Raw genomic sequence first — 22,809 nt, 5'->3', positions numbered from 1 at the left:
CCAGGGATCAAACCTGTGTCCCCTGCATTGGCAGGTGGATTCTTAACCACTGTGCCACAAGGGAAGTCCAAAAAATGCAAATTTAAACAATGTTAACAACACTAATAACTGGTAAGGATGTAGAGAAAAATAAACTCTATTCATTGCTGGCAGGGATGCAAAATGATTCAGCCATTTTGGAAAACAGTTCGGCAGTCTCTTATAAAACTAAACATATCAGGGAATTCCCTGGCGGTCCAGTGGTTAGGTCAGGGAACTAACATCCCACAAGCAGTGTGGTGCGGCCAAGAAAAAAACAAAAAACCAAACAAACAAAAAAACAAAACTAAACCTATGATCCAGCAATTACACTCCTTGATTTTTAACCAAAGGAGGTGAAAAATTGTGTCCACACAAAAATCTACATGTGGATGTTCATGGCAGCTTTATTCATAACTGCCAAAACTTGGAAGCAACCAAGATGTCCTTTTATATGTAGATGAATGGATAAATAAACTGTGGTACATCCAGACAATGAAATATTATTCAGTTGTAGGAAAAAATCAGCTATCAAGCCTTGAAAAGACAGACGAATTTTTTTGATTTATTTTTAAATTTATTTATTTATTATTTTTGGCTGTGTTGGGTCTTTTTTGCTATGTGTGGGTTTTCTCTAGTTGTGGCAAGCGGGGGCTACTCTTTGTTGTGGCGTGCAGGTTTCTCACTGCGGCGGCTTCTCTTTGTGGCGGAGCACGGGCTCTAGGCGCACGGGCTTCAGTAGTTGTGGCTCACAGGCTCTACAGCACAGGCTCGGTAGTTCTGGTGCACGGGCTTAGGTGCTCCGCAGCATGTGGAATCTTCCTGGCCCAGGGCTAGAACCTGTGTCCCCTGCATTGGCAGGCGGATTCTTAACCTCTGCAGCTCCAGGGAAGCCCAAGACAGATGAATCTTGAATGGATATTACTAAGTGAAAAAATCTAGTCTGAAAAGGCTACATATTATATGATTCCAACTATATGACATTCTGAAACAGGCAAAATTATGAAGACAGTAAAAATTTTTGTGGTTGTCAGGACTTGGGAAGAAGGAGGAATCAATAGGTAGAAGACAGGATTTCCAGGGTAGTGAAACTCTTCTGCAGGATACTATAATGGCAGATACATGTTATTATACATTTGCTAAAAACCACAGAATAGAACGTACAACATCAAAACTGAACCCTAATGCCAACTGTGGATTTTAAGCCTTAATGATGTGTCAGTGGAAGTTCACAGATTGTAACAAATGTACCACTCTGGTGTGGGATGCAGACAGTGGGGGAAAGTGTCAGGAGTTATATAGGAAATCTCTATACTTTCCGGTCAATTTTTCTCTGAATCTAAAACCACTCTAAAAAATAAAGTTTTTAAAAAAGCTGCCTATTTTAGAGAAAAGAAAGGTCTTGAATAAATTCATATTAACCTTAATAAATTAGAAAATGAAGAGTAAAAGAAACCCAAAGCAAGCAGTAAAAAGGAAAAAATAAAATTAGAAGAGAAATCACTAAAATATAAAACATAAAAACAACAGAGAAAAATCACTGGAACCAAAAGCTAATAATTTAAGATCATAAAAATTCATAGCCAGCCTGGTTAGAAAAAAGAGAAAAGACTGTCAAAGCTCACTCAAGAAGAAACAGATAACCTGAATATAGCCCTACATCTATTTTTTTTTAATGAAATTACAGTTGAAAACGTTCCTCTAAAGAAAACCCTAGGCCCAGATGGCCTTAAAAGTGAATACTAGTGGGAGTTCCCTGGTGGTCCAGTGGTCAGGACTCCGCACTCTTACTGCCAAGGACCCAGGTTCAATCCCTTGTCAGGGAACTAAGATCCCACAAGCTGTGCAGTGCAGCAAAAAGAAAAAAAAAAAAAGTGAATACTATCAAACATTAAGAAATATTACCAAATTTACATAAACTCTTCCAGAAAACAAGAGTGAATACGTGCAATGCATTCTATAAGGCCAGCATTCCTTTTGAAACCAAAACCAAAGACACTGTAAGAAAATATGGGTCAATATCCCTCATGAATACAGAGGCAAAAATTCCTGTACAATTTCTAAAAGTAGAATCAAACAGTATATAAAAATGGTAATACATCAAGACAAAGTGGGATTTCCCCAGGAATGCAAGGTTTTTTCAACACTGGAAAAATCAACCCTTGAAAAATCAACATACTTCATCATATTAACAGATTAAAAAAGGAAAAAAATTAATCAATATATCTATTAAAAATATATAAACAGTCTCTTCAGCAAGAGGTGCTGGGAAACCCTCATGTCAATCAATGAAATCAGAACACTGACACCATATACAAAAATGAACTCAAAATAGCTTTAAGACCTAAATGTAAGACATGACACTATAAAACTCCTAGAAGAGAAGAACATAGGCAAAACATTCTGTGACATAAATCATAACAATATTTTCTTAGATCAGTCTCCCAAGGCAAAAGAAATAAAAAGCAAAAATAAACAAATGGGGCCTAATCAAACTTAAAAGCTTTTGCACAGTGAAGGAAACCATCAACAAAACCAGAAAGAACCTACAGACTGGGAGAAAATGTTTGCAGATGATGCAACCAACAAGGGCTTAATTTCCAAAATATACAAAGAGTTCATGTATGAAGTTCATGTTCAACTCAATGTCAGAAAAACAAACAACATAATCAAAAAATGGGCAGAAGACCTAAACAGATTGCTCCAAAGAAGACATACAGATGGCCAAAAGGCACATGAAAAGATGCTCAACACTGCCAATTATTAGAGAAATGCAAATCAAAACCACAACAAAGTATCACCTCACACCAGTGAGAATGGCTATTAAAGAGTCTACAAATAATAAATGCTGGAGAGGGTGTGCAGAAAAGGGAACCCTCCTACACTGTCAGTGGGAATGTAACTTGGTGCAACCACTATGGAAAACAGTACGGAGGTTCCTTAAAAAACTAAAAATAGAACTACCATATGATCCAGCAATCCCACTTCGGGGCATATATCTGGAGAAAAACTTGGTTCAAAAGTATACATGCACACCAATGTTCACTGCAGCACTGTTTACAATAGCCAAGACATGGAAACAACCTAAATGTGCACTGGCAGATGAATGGATAAAGAAGATGTTGTGTACACACACACACACACACACACACACACACACACGTTCACAGATTAGAAGACTCAATATTCCTGAGGTATCAATTCTCCCCCAAAACGATGTGAAGATTCATTACAGTTCAAGTCAAAATACCAGCAGTTTTATTTCTACAAATTGACAATTCTAAAATTCATATAAAAATGCAGAGAACCTAGAATAGATCAAACAACTGAAAGAGAACAAAGTTGGAAGTGGACCCTATCTGACCTCAACGGTCATTATAAAGCCACAGTAATCAAGATTGTGTGGTATGGAGCAGAACAGAGTCCAGAAAGAGACCCATACATATATGGTCAACTGGTTTTATACAAATGGGAGTAAAGGTAATTCAGTGGAGAAAGGACAGTCTGTTCCACAAATGGCTCAGGAAAAACTGAATATCAGTATTCAAATAAGTGGATTTTGATGTGTAACTCACATCATATGCAAAAATTAACTCAAAAAGGATCATCGACCTAAATGTAAAACATAAAAATATAAAACTTCTAAAAGAAAACATATAACATATCTGATAAAGGATTTGCATCAGAACATATAATGTCTCACAAAACTCAGTAATAAGAAAACAAACAAACCAATAAAAAGGAAAAAATAAATAAATGGCAAATATTCACATGAAAAGATGTTTAACATAATTTAGGCCATTAAGGAAATGCAAATCAAAACCACAATGAGAAACTGATACATACCTGCTAGAATGGCTAAAATTAAAACGACCGATTATACCAAGTGTTGCAGAGAATGTAGAGGAACAAGAACTCTCGTACACTGATGGTAGAATTGTTAAATGGTATAACCACTTTGGAAGATAGTTTGACACTGTCTTAAATAATTAAGGGCATACCTACCATGTGACCCAGCTATTCTACTCCTTGGTATTTATGCAAGAAAAATTAAAGTGCATGCCCATACAAATACTGTACAATGTTCCTAGCAGCTTTATTTTTAATAGCCCAAAACTGGAAACAACCTGAATGTCTATCAATTATTAAATGGATTAACAAATTATGGTATGTCCATACAACAGAATACTAGTCAGGAATAAAAGGGAATGAACTCTTCATACACACAATATGGATGAGTCTCAAAATAATTATGCTGAGTGAAAGAAGTCAGATAAAGAAGTGTACATACTATATGTTTCCATTTTTAACATTCTAGAAAATTCAAACTAATTTACAGTGACAGAAAAAACAACAATAGTTGCCAGGGCAAGGGTAGTCGTGCGAAGGCAAGAAGGGGATTACACTAAGTCACAAGGAAACTTTTGCTAATCATTTAGCAAATCAATTCACAAATTTCCCACTTCAAATATGTGCAATTTATTGTATGTCAATTTTACTTCAAGAAAGCTAACAAAAGGTCCAATGTATTTGATACACTAAAATTTTGAATACTTTTTTTATCATAAGATTATTGTGTATGTGTGTGTATTTCCTTAAAAATTAAGTCTCCAAAAAAAATTTGTTGAAGGATGATTAGCATTCAAGGGTGTTGTGTTGCTGAATAACACAAGAAAAGAACAAAGAGACTGACATATACTAAAAACATAGTGGATAAATCTACACCTGGATTTCTTAGTAACTTAAAAGTTCTACAGATTTCTTTAAAAGTTCATCTTTAAAGAAGCATATTAGAAGTTTTTAAACATTAAGAAATCAATTAACCTATTTTACAGAAAAACGTTTGTTCTACTATCAAAAAATCTTAGAAAAACAGTATAAACTTTAACAGTTATTTAAAAGTTATACTTACTGAAAGGCCAAGAGATACAAGAAAACAGAACTTAACTATGGCTTTCCCCTCATTCAAAGATTTTTTTCAGAAAAATAACACTGACACCAAACAAATTGACACAAGGTAAAGAGCTAAGAACTTCTTCTCTTATCCTGCCTTGGCAATATACCCTTCTACTAACACTATGGAAAGAAGGAAACAGATTTGAAGTACTCAGAAAGACCAAACTGAGGAAATCAGGGGAAGCGACCACACTGTCCTACAAACACAAGGTGAGCCTCCTTTTCTGCTTTCTCAACTTGATGTATTATATTAAAAGATTCCCTTAATTCAAGTCTCTGCAGAATCTAATCCCATCTGTTCCATCTAATCCTCTTATACCTAAAAACCTAAACCTCCCAATGACAGAAACAACAAGCTGTGTTTTCCAGGAAGGACACTTACATATACAATCTTAATGATTAATATGAAAATCCTACTCCGTTCCTAGTGACTTTTATATATCTATGTATCACCAGCAGTACACTACCACGGTTATCAAGGATTTATGTGCAAATATTATATTGATAAATTAAAGTTGCAGTATTTAAAGGATTACAGTGACACCACATTGACATGGTGGTGACATCAAGGCATTTACTTGCTGCTAATTTCTAGCCTGAAAAATGTTTAGAGTCAAAAAAGGGTTAAAAATTAGACATAAAGTACAATTAAAAATTTTAAGACCGGCAGAGTCGATTCTAACTTAATAAAGAAATAAAATGGAATTTTGCCTTAAGGTGTAAGAAATGACAAATGCAAGGTTCAAAAATGTACAATCGAAACTGGCTATAGAGTACAGGTATTTAAAAACTGCAATAGTAAATTAAACTTCCCAGTGACTCAATTTAAATGTGCTCTACAAATTTTAACCATGGGGTCTAAAAGGAGCCTTGAAGATCAGAATATAACTCAGCCATACATTCCTTGACGTAGCCCTATGTTTCCATCAATAGAAGGTAATAAAAAGTGTGGTGAACCAACAGTAAAGGAACACTGCCCTCCTAAAAGGAATCTATGGCTCAAATCCTCTACCATCCAACCACTGGGTCAAGAAGGAGCCCAGGGCTTCCCTGGTGGCACAGTGGTTGAGAATCTGCCTGCCAATGCAGGGGACACGGGTTTGAGCCCTGGTCTGGGAAGATCCCACATGCCGCGGAGCAACTAGGCCCGTGAGCCACAACTACTGAGCCTGCGCGTCTGGAGCTTGTGCTCCGCAACAAGAGAGGCCGCGACAGTGAGAGGCCCGTGCACCGTGATGAAGAGCTGCCCCTGCTCACCGCAACTAGAGAAAGCCCTCGCACAGAAATGAAGACACAACACAGCCAAAAATAAATAAATAAATAAATAAAAATTTTTTAAAAAGGAGCCCACACTACCTACCCCTTTCAAATACTCAAGGCCTGGGCTTCCCTGGTGGCGCGGTGGTTAAGAATCCACCTGCCAATGCAGGGGACACGGGTTCGATCCCTGGTCCGGGAAGATTCCACATGCCGCGGGGCAACTAAGCCCATGAGCCACAACTACTGAGCCCATGTGCTGCAACTACTGAAGCCCATGTGCCTAGAGCCCATGCTCCGCAACAAGAGAAGCCACCGCAATGAGAAGCCCGCACACCACAATGAAGACCCAACACAGCCAAAAATAAATAAATAAATTTTAAAATGTATAAAAAAATACTCAAGGCCTCACCAGATTATCTGCCTTAAATCTCCAAGGCTTAATCTGATTATGACTTTACCAAAAGACAGACTCCAGGTCAATCCTCACCTGCCTCTTTGCCACTCACTAACAGAAAGCCCAGAATCCAGTTTAATCCTCACCTGCGTCTTTCTCACTCAGCTATGAATATTTTGTCCACACACCCCCGCCGCTCCCTCCTCAACAGCTGAAACCCTTCCACTGTTCTCTCTGGAACTCAGAATGATCAGGAAAAGCTGCTATATTAAACTCAACCTTGGGACTGCCATGGTGGTCCAGTGGTTAAGACTCCACACTTCCAATGCCGGGGGCCCAGGTTCGATCCCTGGTCAGGGAACTAGATTCCCACATGCTGCAACTAAGACATGGCACAGCCAAATAAATAAATAAATATTAAAAAATAAATAAGCTCAACCTTTTCTCAGAATAGTCCCTGCAGATTCTTGCTCTAACAAAACCAGGGGTCGCCCTGAACATCCTGTTTACCTCACAGTTACTTCAAGTAATGGATACTCTACTCCAGCTACTCTACTCTGGTTTCACTGGCTATGCACGTGGGCTGGGTTCTCTTGCTCTTCAATGCTGATTCTAAACCCCTCTCTCAGGCTTCCCTGGTGGTGCAGTGGTTGAGAATCCGCCTGCCAATGCAGGGGACACGGGTTCGAGCCCTGGTCTGGGAAGATCCCACATGCCGTGGAGCAACTGGGCCCGTGAGCCACAACTACTGAGCCTGCGCGTCTGGAGCCTGTGCTCCACAACAAGAGAAGCCGCGACAGTGAGAGGCCCGCGCACCGTGATGAAGAGCGGCCCCCGCTTGCCGCAACTAGAGAAAGCCCTGCACAGAAATGAAGACCCAACACAGCCAAAAATAAATAAATTAAATTTAAAAAAAATAAAAATAAAAATAAACCCCTCTCTCTCTGAAGCCCTCCAGGTATAAAACCTCAAAACATCAGACCTTATCACTCACTAGGTCTCACTGTTACAGTTATTATCAATCCCTTAGAGCAGAATTTGGAAAAGTACAAGTTTAGTTGTATTTTGGGTCTTATTTAAGGCACATGGGATCTTTGTTGCCGAGTGCGGAATCTTCATTGCAGTGTGTGGGATCTTTAGCTGCAGCATGTGGGGTACAGTTGCCTGACCAGGGATCAAAGCCAGGGCCCCTGCGTTGGCAGCACGGTGTGTTAACCACTGGACCACCAGGGAAGTCCCAGCCTTTTTTTGTTGTTGTTGAATTGTATGAGCTGTTTGTATATTTTGGAAATTAAGCCCTTGTTGGTCGCATCATTTGCAAATATATTCTCCAAGTCCGAAGGTTGTCTTTTTGTTTTGTTTATGGTCTCCTTTGCTGTGCAAAAGCTTGTAAGTTTGATTAGGTCCCATTTGTTTATTTTTGCTTTTATTTCTATTGCCTTGGGAGACTGACCTAAAAAAACACTGGTACAATTTATTTCAGAGAATGTTTTGCCTGTGTCCTCTTCTAGGAGTTTTATGGTGTCCTGTCTTATATTTAAGTCTTTAAGCATTTTGAGTTTATTTTTGTGTATGGTGTGAGGGTGTGCTCTAACTTCACTGACATGCAGCTGTCCAAATTTCCCAACACACTTGCTGAAGGGACTGTCCTTTACCATTGTATACTCTTGCGTCCTTTGTCAAAGACTGTCCATAGGTGTGTGGGTTTATTTCTGGGCTCTTTATTCTGTTCCACTGACCTGTATGTCTGTTTTTGTGCCACTACCACACTGTTTTGATTACTGTAGCTTTGTAGTATTGTCTGAAGTCTGGGAGGGTCATAACTCCTGCCTTGTCCTTTTTCCTCAGGATTGCTTTGGCGATTCTGGGTTTTTTATAAAGTTTCCATATAAATTTTATAATTATTTGTTCTAGTTCTGTGAAAAATGTCATGGGTAATTTGATAGGGATCACATTAAATCTATAGATTGCTTTGGGTAGTATAGCCATTTTAACAATATTAATTCTTCCAATCCAAGAGCAGGGGATATCTTTCCATTACTTTGAATCATCTTCAGTTTCCTTTATTAAGGTTTTGTAGTTCTCAGCATATAAGTCTTTTACCTCCTTGGTGAGGTTCACTCCTAAGTTTCTTTTTCTTTTTTGAAGCAATTTTAAAAGGGATTGTTTGTTTGCATTCTCGTTCTGTTATTTCATTGTTACTGTAAAGGAATGCAACTGATTCCTGTATGTTAATCTTGTATACTGTTACCTTGCTAAATTCGTTTATCAGTTTTTGTGTGGAGTCTTCAGGGTTTTCTACATATAGTATCATATCATTTGTGTATAATGACAGCTTTACCTCTTCCCTACCAGTTTGAATACCTTTATTTCTTTTTTTTGTCTGATTGCTGTGGCTAAAACTTCCAATACTATGTTGAAGAGAAGTGGTGAGAGTGGGCATCCTCGTCTTGTTCCAGATTTGAGCAGGAATGCTTTCAGCTTTTCAACGTTGAGTATTACATTCGCTGTGGGTCTGTTGTAAATAGCTTATATTATGTTGAGATATGTTCCCTCTAGAACCACTTTTGCAAGATGCTCATCATCACTAATTATTAGAGAAATGCAAATCAAAACCACAATGAGGTACCACTTCACACCAGAGTAGCCATCATTAAAAAGTCTACAAATAACAAATGCTGGAGAGGCTGTGGAGAAAAGGGAACACTCTTATACTGCTGGTGGGAATGTAAATTGGTGCAGCCACTATGGAAAACAGTACGGAGGTTCCTCAAAAACTAGAGTTGCCATATGATCCAGCAATCCCACTCCTGGGCATATACCCAGACAAAACTATAATTCGAAAAGCTACATGGCACCCTTATGTTCACAGCAGCACTATTTACAATAGCCAAGACGTGGAACCTAAATGTCCATCAACAGACAAATGAATAAAAAACATGTGGTATACACTGGGTTGGCCAAAAAGTTTGTTCCGGTTTTTCCATAAGATTTTACAGGAAAACCCAAACGAACTTTTTGGACAACCCTAAACACACACAAACACATACACACACACACACACACTGGAATATTGCCCAGCCATTAAAAAGAATGAAATAATGCCATTTGCAGCAGCATGGATGGACCTAGAGATTATCATACTAAGCAAAGTAAGTCAGAAAGAGAAAGACAAATATCAGATGATATCACTTATATGTGGAATCTAAAATACGACACAAATGAACATATCTATGAAACAGAAACAGACTCACAGACATAGAAAACAGACTTGTGGTTGCCATGGGGGAGGGATGTGGAGGAGGAAAGAATTGGAAGTTTGGCGATTAGTAGATGCAACCCATTATATATAGGATGGATAAATAACAAGGTCCTACTGTACAGCACAAGGAACTATATTCAGTATCCTGTGATAAGCCATAATGGAAAAGAATATGTATATATGTATGGCTGTGTCACTTTGCCATACAGAAAAAATTAACACAACACTGTAAATCAACTATACTTCAATTTAAAAAAATTTAAAAAAGAACACAAGTACCATACCCAAAACTGAATTCCTCTTCTTCCCCTAAACCTACCACACCCACAGTCTTTCACATCTTTGTCAACAGCAGTTCCATTCCTTCTAGTTATGTGGGCTAACATCTTTGGAACCATCTTTGGATCCTCTTTCTCTCTTACACCTCTTATCTATAAGAAAGTTACATGGGTTCTACTTTTGAATGTATTCATAACCTGATCACTTTTCACCACCCTCCAGTGTCACCACCATCCCTTTCTGGATTATTGCAATAACCTCCTAATGGCCTCCCTCCTTTCATTCTTGACTCTCTATAGTCCATTTACAACAAAGCAGCCACAGGTTCTTACAAAACCTAAGTAACACCATGTTACATCTCAGATCAGAACTCTTTAATGGAGGGGTTCCCAACCCCCAGGCCGGTACCAGTCCATGGCCTGTTAGGAACCGGGCTGCACAGCAGGAGGTGAGTGGCAGGCGAGCAAGCGATGCTTCATCTATATTTACAGCCACTCCCCACTGCTCGCATTACTGTCTGAGCTCCACCTCCTGTCAGATCAGCAGCGGCATTAGATTCTCAAGGGGGAAGAACCCTACTGTGAACTGTGCATGTGAGGGATCTAGGTCACGTGCTCCTTATGAGAATCTAATGCCTGATGATCTGAGGGGGAGATGAGGCGGTGATGCTAGCACTGGGGAGCGGCTGCATATACAGATCATCATTAGCAGAGAGGTTTGACTGCAGAGACCATAATAAATCAATCGCTTGCAGACTCATATCAAAACCCTATCAGTTAGTGGCAAGTAAAAACTAGCTCAGGGCTCGCACTGATTCTGCATTATGGTGAGTTGTATAATTTACTTCACTATATATTACAATGTAATAATAATAGTAATAAAGTACACAATAAACTTAATGCACCTGAATCATGCCGAAACCACCCCCCACCACCCCCCATCTGTGGAAAAATTATCTTCCACAAAACCAGTCCCTGGGGCTTCCCTGGTGGCGCAGTGGTTGAGAATCTGCCTGCCAATGCAGGGGATACGGGTTCGTGCCCTGGTCTGGGAAGACACCACATGCCGCGGAGCAACTAGGCCCGTGAGCCACAACTACTGAGCCTGCGCGTCTGGAGCCTGTGCTCCGCAACAAGAGAGGCTGCGACAGTGAGAGGCCCGCGCACCACGATGAAGAGTGGTCCCCGCTCGCCGCAACTAGAGAAAGCCCTCCCACAGAAATGAAGACCCTACACAGCCAAAAGTAAAAATATAAATAAATAAATACATACATACATACATACATACATACCAGTCCCTGGTGCCAAAAAGGTTGGGGACCGCTGCTCTAACGGCTATCTTTTCACTCAGACTAAAAACTACGTCCTTCCACTGGCTTATACAGCCCTATGTGACTAGCCTCTCATCCTGGCCTCTTCTCCTACTGCACCCATCCCACCTCCCTTTCTCACTCTGTCCCAGCTGCCCAACACCATCCCCACTTGCTTTCTTGTTAACCACATGATTATAATCTTAATAATATTTAACATTTACTAAGTAATATTTACTATGAACCAGACATTGTTCTAACTGCTTTATACGCATTACCTCATTCAATTCCAACAATTATCTCCCCCACTTTAACGAATGATGAAATTGAGTTACAAAGAGGTTAATTAACCTAAGAGCTTGGTCTGTAAGTGGTGAAGCCAAAATTCAAAATCACAGGTGGACAAAGCCCACTGCACAGCCTAAAGTTTACATCTCAATGATGCCCCCCCCCCGCTTGTTATCCTCACTTAACATTCTTCAGAAATAAGCACAGAATAAACAGAAGATAGAATAAAGGACTAAGAATGGAAAACCTAAAGCACTTGATGTAGGGTTAGAGAGGTGGAAATGCTTAGAAGAAACCAGGACACTTCCTCAAGTATTTTCAAAATTCAGCACATAACTAGTTAAACAGTAAAAGTCAGCACATAACTAGTTATTATGTAGAACAAAATATGACACTTAAAACTTACTTTTTCTGTAGTAACAGTCAAGGAAGGAACCAATGCAGGTGATGGTTCTGGTTGCTTCTTGTGTTTTTGTTTGTGTTTGTCCTTTTCTTTATATTTCTAAAAGTGAATAGAAGTAAAATCCAATTTAAAGTTAAATCATAATCCACATATATACAATAAAGATGAGATTTCTATATAATTGTGTTTAAGTAATTTACAGTGTTAACAAATATTTGTCAAAAATAACAAAATCACTTCTAACCATGATCATATTATTTTAAATATAAACAATACTAGTAATATACTTATGGTATTACTATATATATTACTACATATTAAAATATATAGTAATACTAGTATAACTTATTTTAAGGTGACTTCAGTTCCCTTATCCTTGACCAATGTAGAACAATATATTAAACAACTGAAGTCTACAATTATTTGCTACTTTTATATCTGACAAACTTTTTCTTCTGTTAAAAACACCAAATACTGTTGCATACATTTCATAAATAGCACTTTAAAATTTACATAGCCCTTTGACATGCACTATCACATCATAATGATGTCGGATTCTCCATCACCATGCTTTAAATTCTATGGCCCACAAACTACAAAACAGGGCATAGAAACTCAGGCAAAAAATTCTTTCTGAGGTTTACTCCGAAAATAGATGAATTAGTTATCTCTGCTAAAACTGATTAATTGAAATATAACAAAGGAATTCAACTAATAAGAAATTAATTACATATTAGGAGCCCAACCTTATTTAACATCAAAAACTTTTAACCAAATCATTCTCAGATGTTTGAATCAGTAGGTAAGAGTCAGTATTTGGTGTGAAGTTTACTATTATTTAGTTAATTCAACTTATTTGTCATAGTTCATAAATTTAAACATTCGGAGCACTTAATCTATTCAAGGCATGAAAGAATAATATCACTGGCCCTGCCCTAAAACAGATTACATACCAGCAAAACAAAAAGCATAAAAATTAAGGATAGATGTTTTACTATAATACCCAAGAGTACTGCCACTCTTTGCTTTTAACTCCTGATTTAGTAAGTACATTAGATACCTCTTGACTGCAATGTTAATACTTTAGTAAAAGAAAATGTAAAATAACACAATAATAGTTTTTATTCAGATTTTTTAGGAAATTTTCTTACTATGAAGATATTTTAACTGTGACAGATCATAAGATCATAAGGACTCATGCCTCCAATTCTTTGTAATAGGATGTCATGTACAAGTTCTGGAGCCAAGAAGAGCCTTGAGAAGTCTTCTATGTCTTTCACCTTTGCCCCCTTAGATCCCAGTCATCATGTAAAGAGTCTGAATAAGAACAAGATAAACAATCTATACAATCTTGGAAAGCACACGAGAGTAATAAGTAAAGTATGCATGTGTAAATCTATGAAAATGTGAATGTATGGAAGTCATCATGAAATAACACAGAACTTTGGTCCTCTGTAATACGCCAAGAAATACATCCTGAGATGAAGATTGCAAATGCTCAGTGGAAGAGACTATGAATAGATTATATTCATAATATTGGCCGGTAAAATATGAATCAATGCAGTCTAATGACTTTCACACTAAAAGGATAGGCTGATTTTAATAGAACAAAAGGAAATTCCAGGAAAATATTCAATTAATATAAATATTTAGCGTATGACAAAGACGGGATTCCAAATCAGCAAGGAAAGACTGAAATTATTTAATAATGGTACTACAATAACTGGTTAATAATTTAGGGGAAAGTATCTTATACAAAGTAAGACAAAATCCAAATGGATTACTTTACAGAGTTAAATAAAAATTAAAATAATCTAAGAGGTTAAAGAAAATATTTTTTAAAACTTTAAAGAAAGACTTTTTCTAAGAGTAAAAAACTCACTAAAAAATCAGAAATGGATACCGTATGCTAACTCACATATATGGAATCTAAAAACACGGTACTGATGAACCTAGTGGTGGGTCAGAAATAAAGACACAGACATAGAGAACGGACTTGAGGACACAGCGGGGGAAGGGGAAGCTGGGACGAAGTGCGAGAGTAGCATTGATATATATACACTACCAAATGTAAAATAGATAGCTAGTGGGAAGCTGCGGCATAGCACAGGGAGATCAGCTCAGTGCTTTGTGACCACCTAGAGGGGTGGGATAAAGAGGGTGGGAGGGAGGCTCAAGAGGGAGGGGATATGGTTCACTCTGATTCACTTTGTTGGACAGCAGAAACTAACACAACATTGTAAAGCAACTATACTCCAATAAGATTAAAAAGAAAATCAGAAATGGAAAAGGCAGTTTTAGCTATTCAAATTCAAAATACTTCTACATCAATTTAAAAACCATTAAAAAGCTAAAAACAAACTGAGAAGTGAGTTAGTATGTTCCGTATTTCAGTGCTGTTTAAATTTTTTATAAATCAGTAAGAAAAAATATATATGCCATAAAGCAATGTACAAAGGGCAATTTATAAAAGAAACAGAGTCACTAAGCAACAATAACAAAGAATGTGCAACCCAACTACTAGAGAACTTAATGGTAATATTTTTCTATTACCTAGCGATCAAAATTGTTGGGGTTTTGTTTATAATAAGACCCAATGTCGCCCAAGTTACAATGAAATGAGTACTTGCATACATTACTTGAGAGAATGTAAAAATGCAAAGGACCATTTTAAAGGTAAGAGTTAGAAACCATGAATACATTATCTGATCTAGTAACTTCACCTTTAGGAAGTGAACAAAGGTTTAAATACAGTTTATTATGATGCTACTATTTGTGATGAGAAAAAACCTGAAAACAATCTGAATGTCCAACGACACAGATGTGGTTGAAAAAATTATTATACAACCATGTAATGGCCACTTAAAAAGCATGTTCTGAAGGAATATTTAAAGATTTGGGAAAATGGTTAATATGATATGAATTTTGCTTTAAAATTTTATGCAAGGAGCCAAAGAAATATGAGAAAGAAGGACAAATCTGGAGGCATCACAGGCCCTGATTTCAAACTATACTGCAAAACTATGGTAATCAAAATACTATGGTACTAGCACAAAAACAGACACACAGATCAATGGGAAGAACAGAGAGTCCAGAAATAAACCCATGCTTACATGGTCAGTTAATCTATAACAAAGGAGGCAAGAATATGCAGTGAGGAAAAGACAGCCCCTTCAATAAATGATGTTGTGAAAACTGGACAGCTACATGCGAAAGAGTCAAACTAGACTACTTTCTTACACCATATACAAAAATAAACTCAAAATGACTTAAAAAGAAGACCTGAAACCATAAAACCAGAAGAAAACATGGGCAGCATGGTTTCTGAAACTGGTCTTAGCAGAATCTTTCCAGATATGTCTCCTGAGGCAAGGGAAGCAAAAGCAAAAATAAACAAAAGGGACTACATCAAATTGAAAATGAAAAGCTTTTGCACAGTGAAGGAAACCAGCAACAAAATGAAAAGGCCACCTACTGAATGGGACAAGATACTTGCAAACAACATATCTGATAAGGGATTAATATCCAAAATACACAAAGAACTCATACAAATCAACATCCAAAAACCAACAACCCAATAAAAAAATAAGCAGAGGACCTGAATAGACATTTTTCCAAAGAAGACATACAGATGGCCAACAGACACATGAGAAGATGCTCAACATCACTAATCATCAGGGAAATGCAAATCAAAACCACAATGAGATACCACCTCACACCTGTCACAATGGCTATCATCAAAAAGACAACAGGGGCTTCCCTGGTGGCGCAGTGGTTGAGAATCTGCCTGCCAATGCAGGGGACACGGGTTCGAGCCTTGGTCTGGGAAGATCCCACATGCCGCGGAGCAACTGGGCCCGTGAGCCACAATTACTGAGGCTGCGCATCTGGAGCCTGTGCTCCGCAACAAGAGAGGCCGCGACAGTGAGAGGCCCGCGCACCGCGATGAAGAGTGGCCCCCGCTTGCCACAACTAGAGAAAGCCCTCGCACAGAAACGAAGACCCAACACAGCCATAAATAAACAAAAATAAATAAATTAAAAAAAAAAAAAGACAACAAATAATAAGTGTTGGCAAGGATGCAGAGAAAAGAGAACCCTTGTGAACTGTCGGTGGGATTGGAAATTAGTGCAGCCACTATGGAAAACAATGTGAAGATTCCTCAAAAAATTAAAAATAGAATTGCCATATGATCCAGCAATTTCATTTCTGGGTATTTACCCAAAGAAAACAAAAACACTAATTCAAAAAGACATATGCACAATGTTCATTGCAGCATTATTTGCAATAGCCAAGATATGGAAGCAGCCTAAGTGGCCATCAGTAGATAAATGGATAAAGAAGACAGTGTGTGTGTGTCATATTACTCAGCCATTAAAAAAATAAAATCTTGCCATTTTACATGAATGGATTTAGACAGTATTACACTAAGTTAAATAAGTCAGACTAAGAAAGACAAATACCACATGACCTTACTTTTATGTGGAATCTAAAAAACAAAACAAACAAACCGAATGAAAACAGACTCAGATGCAGAGAACAAACTGAGCGGGGTGGGGGAGAAAACTTCCAGCTATAAAATAAATGAGCAAAGGGGCTATAATACACACCATAAAGAATATGGTCAATAACACTGTTAAGAACTTTGTACAGGGACAGATGGTTACTAGACTTATTATGGCGATCATTTCATAATGTATGTAAATATCAAATCACTACATAGTACACCTAAAACTAATATAATACTGTACATCAACTATATTATTTCCATAAAAAATAAATTTAATAAATAAGTGAATAAAATTTTATGCAAAAAGAGAGTACCAACCAGAAGGAAATAAACAAATACTGAATATTTTTATGTAAAACCATAGGTAAGGACAACCAGCGTCACTCCTAAATATATTAGTGTGTATAATTAACAATAAAAATAATCAGAATTGTAGCAATTTGTAATTTACAAATATATATATTATCTCATTTAATCCTTAAAACAGCCCTGTAAGGATCTATTTTTACAGATCACAAAGGAATGGCTTAAACAAGCACAAAATATACTTTAACCTACACCTCCCAAGAAAGTTAACTGAAACCTTTAAAAAAAAAAAAAAAAAAGATTTTTTTTTTTTTTTTAATTTAAAGAAAAATATAGTTAAGCTACCCATGATGACGAATTATAAAATGGAAATTTGGACTTCCCTGGTGGCGCAGTGATCAAGAATCCACCTGCCAATGCAGGGGACACAGGTTCAATCCCTGGTCTGGGAAGATCCCACATGCTGCGGAGCAGCTAAGCCCATGCGCCACAACTACTGAGTCTGCGCTCTAGAGCCCACGGGCAGCAACTACTGAGCCCACACGCCACAACTACTGAAGCCCACACACCTAGAGCCCGTGTTCCGCAACAAGAGAAGCCACCACAATGAGAAGCCCACACACCGCAACGAAGAGTAGCCCCTGCTCGCCGCAACTAGAGAAAGCCCGCACACAGCAACGAAGACCCAACGCAGCCAAAAAACAAAAAACAAAAAACAAAAAAAAAGGAAATTTGAAAGAGATGGGGAAAGAAGAAAGATATAAAAGAAGGGAGAGAAAATGTTTCCATTTTAAAGTAGCTTTAGCTCCAGAATGAACTATTTTCCATGTAGAAGCTAGGGACAATACAGGAATTTTTAACCTAAGTTTAGAGCAAGATAAACAACTAAAAGACATCCAATGTTTCCAGTGTTCAAACTGGAATGGGTAAAGAAATTAACTGCTAAAGGAAAACTAAAGTACAATACAGTAGAGATAACACTTGAAATAAGTTCATGTCTTCAGACACAGAGAAATCAGATATCTCAGAGTTTGAAAAGTACACATGCAATCGATGAACAACTGGTAGAAATATTGGGGGTAAATTAGAAAGTGAATTCTAAAAGGAATGCAATATTGGGCTTGAGGTTATTACTTCCCCAGAAAAATTCTAAGTTATCAACAAAGATTTGCTCATCTGTAGGAAAGAATTTCATCATCACTAAGTGCAAAGAAGAGTTCATCAGGAAGCCCAATATTAGAAATTAAATTTCTAGTAAGGAGTGTGTCTAGATTCAATAACTCCTAACACTTAAAAAATGGTGATTTGAAATCACATCAAATTTTTCCAATGTTAACGATTCAAAATCAAACAAACAAAAACCAGTGAAAACAACAAATCAAATAGCAACCAAAACTGGGGGAGAGGCAGAGGCAGAGGCAGATAATAATGCATTAAACGAAAACTGGCAAGCAAGCAGTGAAATAGAAGACTTCAGAAATAGAGGAGAAAATGCCCTGGACTGTACTACAGAATTCAGCTATTAATAATCCTGCTTCCAAAATTAGCTAAAATTCTGAGAATATCACAAAAAACCCTCAATCTGCAGAGAAGCAATCTTTTCTTTTTGTTTTCCTGCCTACTTAATTTGTTCTTTCTCTGCCTAAAGAGTACTGCAAGCTTCAGGGCAGAAACAGGAAAAACTAGAGGAAGGGAGAGTACTGACTCTTTGGAAGTAAAGGATCTAGGCTAGGAGTGAATTATATAAAATCAGAGGGTATTCTTAACTGTATGAGATACCCCCACACAGTTAAGAGATTAAAACCTAGTATAAGACATTTAATCAAAAATTAGAAAAGAGAGTTGAGCCTGAGGTTTTACCAAAAACTGCATACTGCCCCAGCTGAGCTTTTACACTGCATCCTTGCCATTCCCTCTGGCGTCAGAAAAAGGCAAAATACTTAGCCCTCAAACCCTAGTCTCAAAAATGGTGAGAAGAGATTCAAGAAATTACCTGAACTACAGTGGAGCAAGTATCTACACAGAGCCTCACAAACATGAGCGAGAGGGAAAAAAGCTGCATGGCAAAGAAAGCACAGCCAAAAAAGAAACAATATAAAGAGCACAACGTGCATAAGAGAACGAAAAATCTTACCCTACAAATAAATATAACTCAGCATAAAGATATTTCTCAGAATTCCCTGGTGGCACAGTGGTTAAGAATCCGCCTGCCAATGCAGGGGACATGGGTTCGAGCCCTGGTCCGGGAAGATCCCATATGCTGTGGAGCAACTAAGCCCGTGCACCACAACTACTGAGCCTATGCTCTAGAGCTCACAAGCTGCAACTACTGAAGCCCGCGCGCCTAGAGCCCGTGCTCCGCAACAAGAGAAGGCACCGCAATGAGAAGCCCATGCACTGCAACGAAGAGTAGCCCCCGCTCGCCACAACTAGAGGAAGCCCACGCGCAGCAATGAAGACCCAACGCAGCCATAAATAAATAATTTTTTTTAAAAAAATGCAATTTGAAGATGTTTCTCAAAACTGTTTCATGCTAAATAAAACTTCGAACAAAGCACAAGAATGAGATAATGAAACAAAAAAAGGTTAAAAAAAAGGGATTATAGAACCAAAGTAATTTAAAAACTAAAACAGAATTAGTAAATAAAATAGAATCAGCAAGGAAAAAAATATACATTCCTGAGAATAAAAATACTGCTTAAAAAGGGGCATGAAACAATCCTAGTAATGCAAATGAAAAATCAGCAGATATTAAAGTGGTTATGTCCAAAAGGGAGGGGATATCTATATGTGGATGGCTGATTCATTTTGTTGTGTAGTGGAGACTAACACAACATTGTAAAGCAACCATACTCCAATAAAAATTTTTAAAAAAAAGAAAGTGGTTAGAGGGAATTCTCTGACAGTCCAATGGTTAGGACTGGGCACTTTCACTGCTGTGGCCCGGGTTCGATCCCTGGTCAGGGAACTAAGATCCCACAAGCCGCACAGTGTGGCCAAGAAAAAAAAGGGGGCGGGGGGTTAGAGAGGAACTAACAGCTACATAAAACAAGATAATCAAACATAAGTATAACCTGTGTCCCTAAAGTAGAAAATCCAACGAATGGAGAACAGAAGATGTATTTAAACATAAAAGCACACAAAATAAAAATTGGAAAAAACGCATTCTGAAAAAATTCAGTTACAGAATGTTCAACGGCAAGACTTACTGTAGTTAAACTCAGTAGACTGCAAGGGGGTCAGGGGGGTGGGACTGTCCCTGGTCTCCCCACAGCAATACTCTCCAGGTCCACTGCTTGAATTCTTAAAAGGAAAGAAAGTGTGACCTAATGATATTATATACAGCCAAGATACAATTCAAAAATCAGGACAAGAAGGAAATACTTTCCATTATGAACAAACTCAGAGAATACAGGTCTGCAGAACTTATTCTTGAAAAAAGATACTGAACAATAAAGTTCTGCCATTTAAGACATGATATAAAGAACTCACTGGAGAAGCTGTGGTGAAAGGACTGGTAGTGACCATCCTACAAATTTAAATTAAATACAGAACAAATGGGACTTCTCTGGTGGTCCAGTGGGTAAGACTCCATGATCCCAATGCAGGGGCCCGGGTTCCATCCCTGGTTGGGGAACTAAATCCCACACACACGTGCAACTAAGAGTTTGCATGCCGCAACTAAGAGTCTGTATGCCACAACTAAGAGCCCACATGCCACAACTAAAATAAAAAGATCCCATGTGCCACAACTAAGAAGTCCATGTGCCGCAACTAAGACCCGCCAGAGCGGGACTTCCCTGGTGGTCCAGCGGTTAAGAATCCATCTTGCAATGCGGGGTACACCGGTTCAATCCCTGGTCGGGGAACTAAGATCCCACATGCCGTGGGGCAACTAAGCCCACACACTGCAAATACTGAGCCCGCATGCCACAACTAATGACCCTGCGCGCCGCAACTAAGACCCAACGCAGGAAAAAAAAAAGACCCGCCACAGCCAAATAAATAAATAAATATTTTTTAAAAATACAGAACAAATCCCTAAAACAACTCTGAGGATTGCATTTACAGAAGAGAATGTCCCAGACCTGAAAAATATAACATAAAGATCTTTGAAAAACAAACAAACTGGAGGGCACAGGAAATGAGAAGAGCATGGGGATGCTATTAGCCTTTCAAGGCAGGAGCTCAATATAGATTTTGAAGCATGTAGTTAAAACAAAATAGCCTGCCACCAAATAGTAATTACACATAAATCCCCTCCTTGTAGACAAAGTCTGGTTTTCTTTGGCTAATCACCCTCTCACATCCTCAAACTCCAGCCCAGAGGTGAACATGGTATATCTAAGTCAATTTAGATAAATCTACCCTCCCTACCCACTGACTGCCTTAGGTCTGGGATAGATTTAGGTCAGGATAATAAAACAGAAGGGTAAATTTTCTGTGAGATGGCTGGGAATGTTCTCTCTCTTAAAAACGTACTCCCTTCCTGCCTTCAGATGCTCAAGTGTTAGGCCATGACCCTTGGAACAACTGTAATGACCTGACAACTATGCCTAGAAAAGCCAAGAGAACCACAAGAAAGACAACAATGCCCTGCCACCGTTGAACTGGCTATTGTTAAATTAACCAATCTTAGAAAAGCCTCTGAACATCTTATGCAAAACAATAAATTTCCTACTGCTTTAGCAATATTCTGTTACAGCTAAAAGCATCTGAACTGGAAAGACAATCTTACCTCTCAATGTTTTCTGTTTGTTTTTGTAATCTCTATTATTAAGCTTCAAGGTATAAATTTAAGGAAATAATATCTCTTGTGGTAAGGAAATTTTATATGAAGTTCAATGTTATCTATTTTGCTTCACTTTCTTTTTCTTCTATATAGCCAAGTAAATCTAACTTTAATATTAAAAAAATTAATGTATTATATCATTTTAATATTTTTTATTGCTCTATCCTTTTTTAAATCTATTTTCCATCTATATATAAAAATCTGGATTATATAGCTATCTATACATAAAAATTTACTTAGTAGTAATAATGGCTATTTCTGGATGGTGGATTCTGGAGTGGGTCTTTTTTTTTTTTTAATTAACTTGCATTTTTTAAAATGCTTTGCCTTGTTTGAATTTTTTTTAATAATTACATATGGCTTAACAAAAAGAATGGGCTAAAATGAGGTAGAGACAGCTAGCTATTCACCAAACCCATTTCCTTTTCTTATTCAGAGTATAACTAGACATTTCCCAGTTTCCTTTTGCAGTTCAATGTGGCATTTAACTGGGTTGAAGTCAAACGCAATCTGAATGAAAAACGACATGTGCTGCCTCTAGGCCTGGTCCTTCATAGCCCCAAGTATTGAGTGTCCATGCTCCTTCCTCTTCCAGAGATTAATGCAAGTGAACACGGCAGCCACGAAGGAACAATGAAAAGAAGGCCGAGTCACAAGGTGGAAGGAACTTAAATTCCTGATTCATGCCTTATAAGAAAGAAAGCTGTCTGCAACACCCATTCTGGACTTAGCTGTGAATGAAAAATAAACATTGTATTAATCCTCATAATCTGAAGATTGTCATGTGTTAGGAGAAAGTTCTTACATGAGTCTCTACTGTTTCTGTATGTCTTGAGAATGAGACAATGACTTGCCCATAATTCTGAACTATCTTTTCAAGGTTGTTCGTATAATGATCAGACTTAGAAGACAGAATGTGTACCTTAGGAGCAAAGGGCAGCCACACCTACTGTCTATTACAAAAGATTCAGGTGCCCTAAGATCAGAGTTCCTCTACTGCAATGCAAAATACTGCATGAGCAGATGTCATCT

At 38.0% G+C, this 22,809-nt stretch overlaps 1 protein-coding gene and 1 non-coding gene across 9 annotated transcripts in view; one reads left to right on the top strand and one right to left on the bottom strand.

Moving 5' to 3' along the window:
• Nucleotides 1-22,809, bottom strand: part of MLLT10 (MLLT10 histone lysine methyltransferase DOT1L cofactor) — a 250,065-nt gene that overhangs the window by 99,563 nt on the left and 127,693 nt on the right. For all 8 annotated transcript variants that reach the window (XM_068561150.1, XM_068561136.1, XM_068561157.1 and 5 more), the window contains one exon: nucleotides 12,173-12,268. In XM_068561150.1, the coding sequence (XP_068417251.1) occupies nucleotides 12,173-12,268 (96 nt within the window). The remainder of the gene's footprint in view (nucleotides 1-12,172; nucleotides 12,269-22,809) is intronic.
• On the top strand, nucleotides 1,772-1,844 carry TRNAK-CUU (transfer RNA lysine (anticodon CUU)). The gene has a single exon. It is a non-coding gene; the product is annotated as a tRNA-Lys (tRNA).

Source organism: Eschrichtius robustus, chromosome 1 (assembly GCF_028021215.1).
Source record: "Eschrichtius robustus isolate mEscRob2 chromosome 1, mEscRob2.pri, whole genome shotgun sequence".
Taxonomy (NCBI): domain Eukaryota; kingdom Metazoa; phylum Chordata; class Mammalia; order Artiodactyla; family Eschrichtiidae; genus Eschrichtius; species Eschrichtius robustus.
Note: the sequence above shows the minus strand (reverse complement) of the source record. Positions and strands in the feature narration are given on the sequence as shown.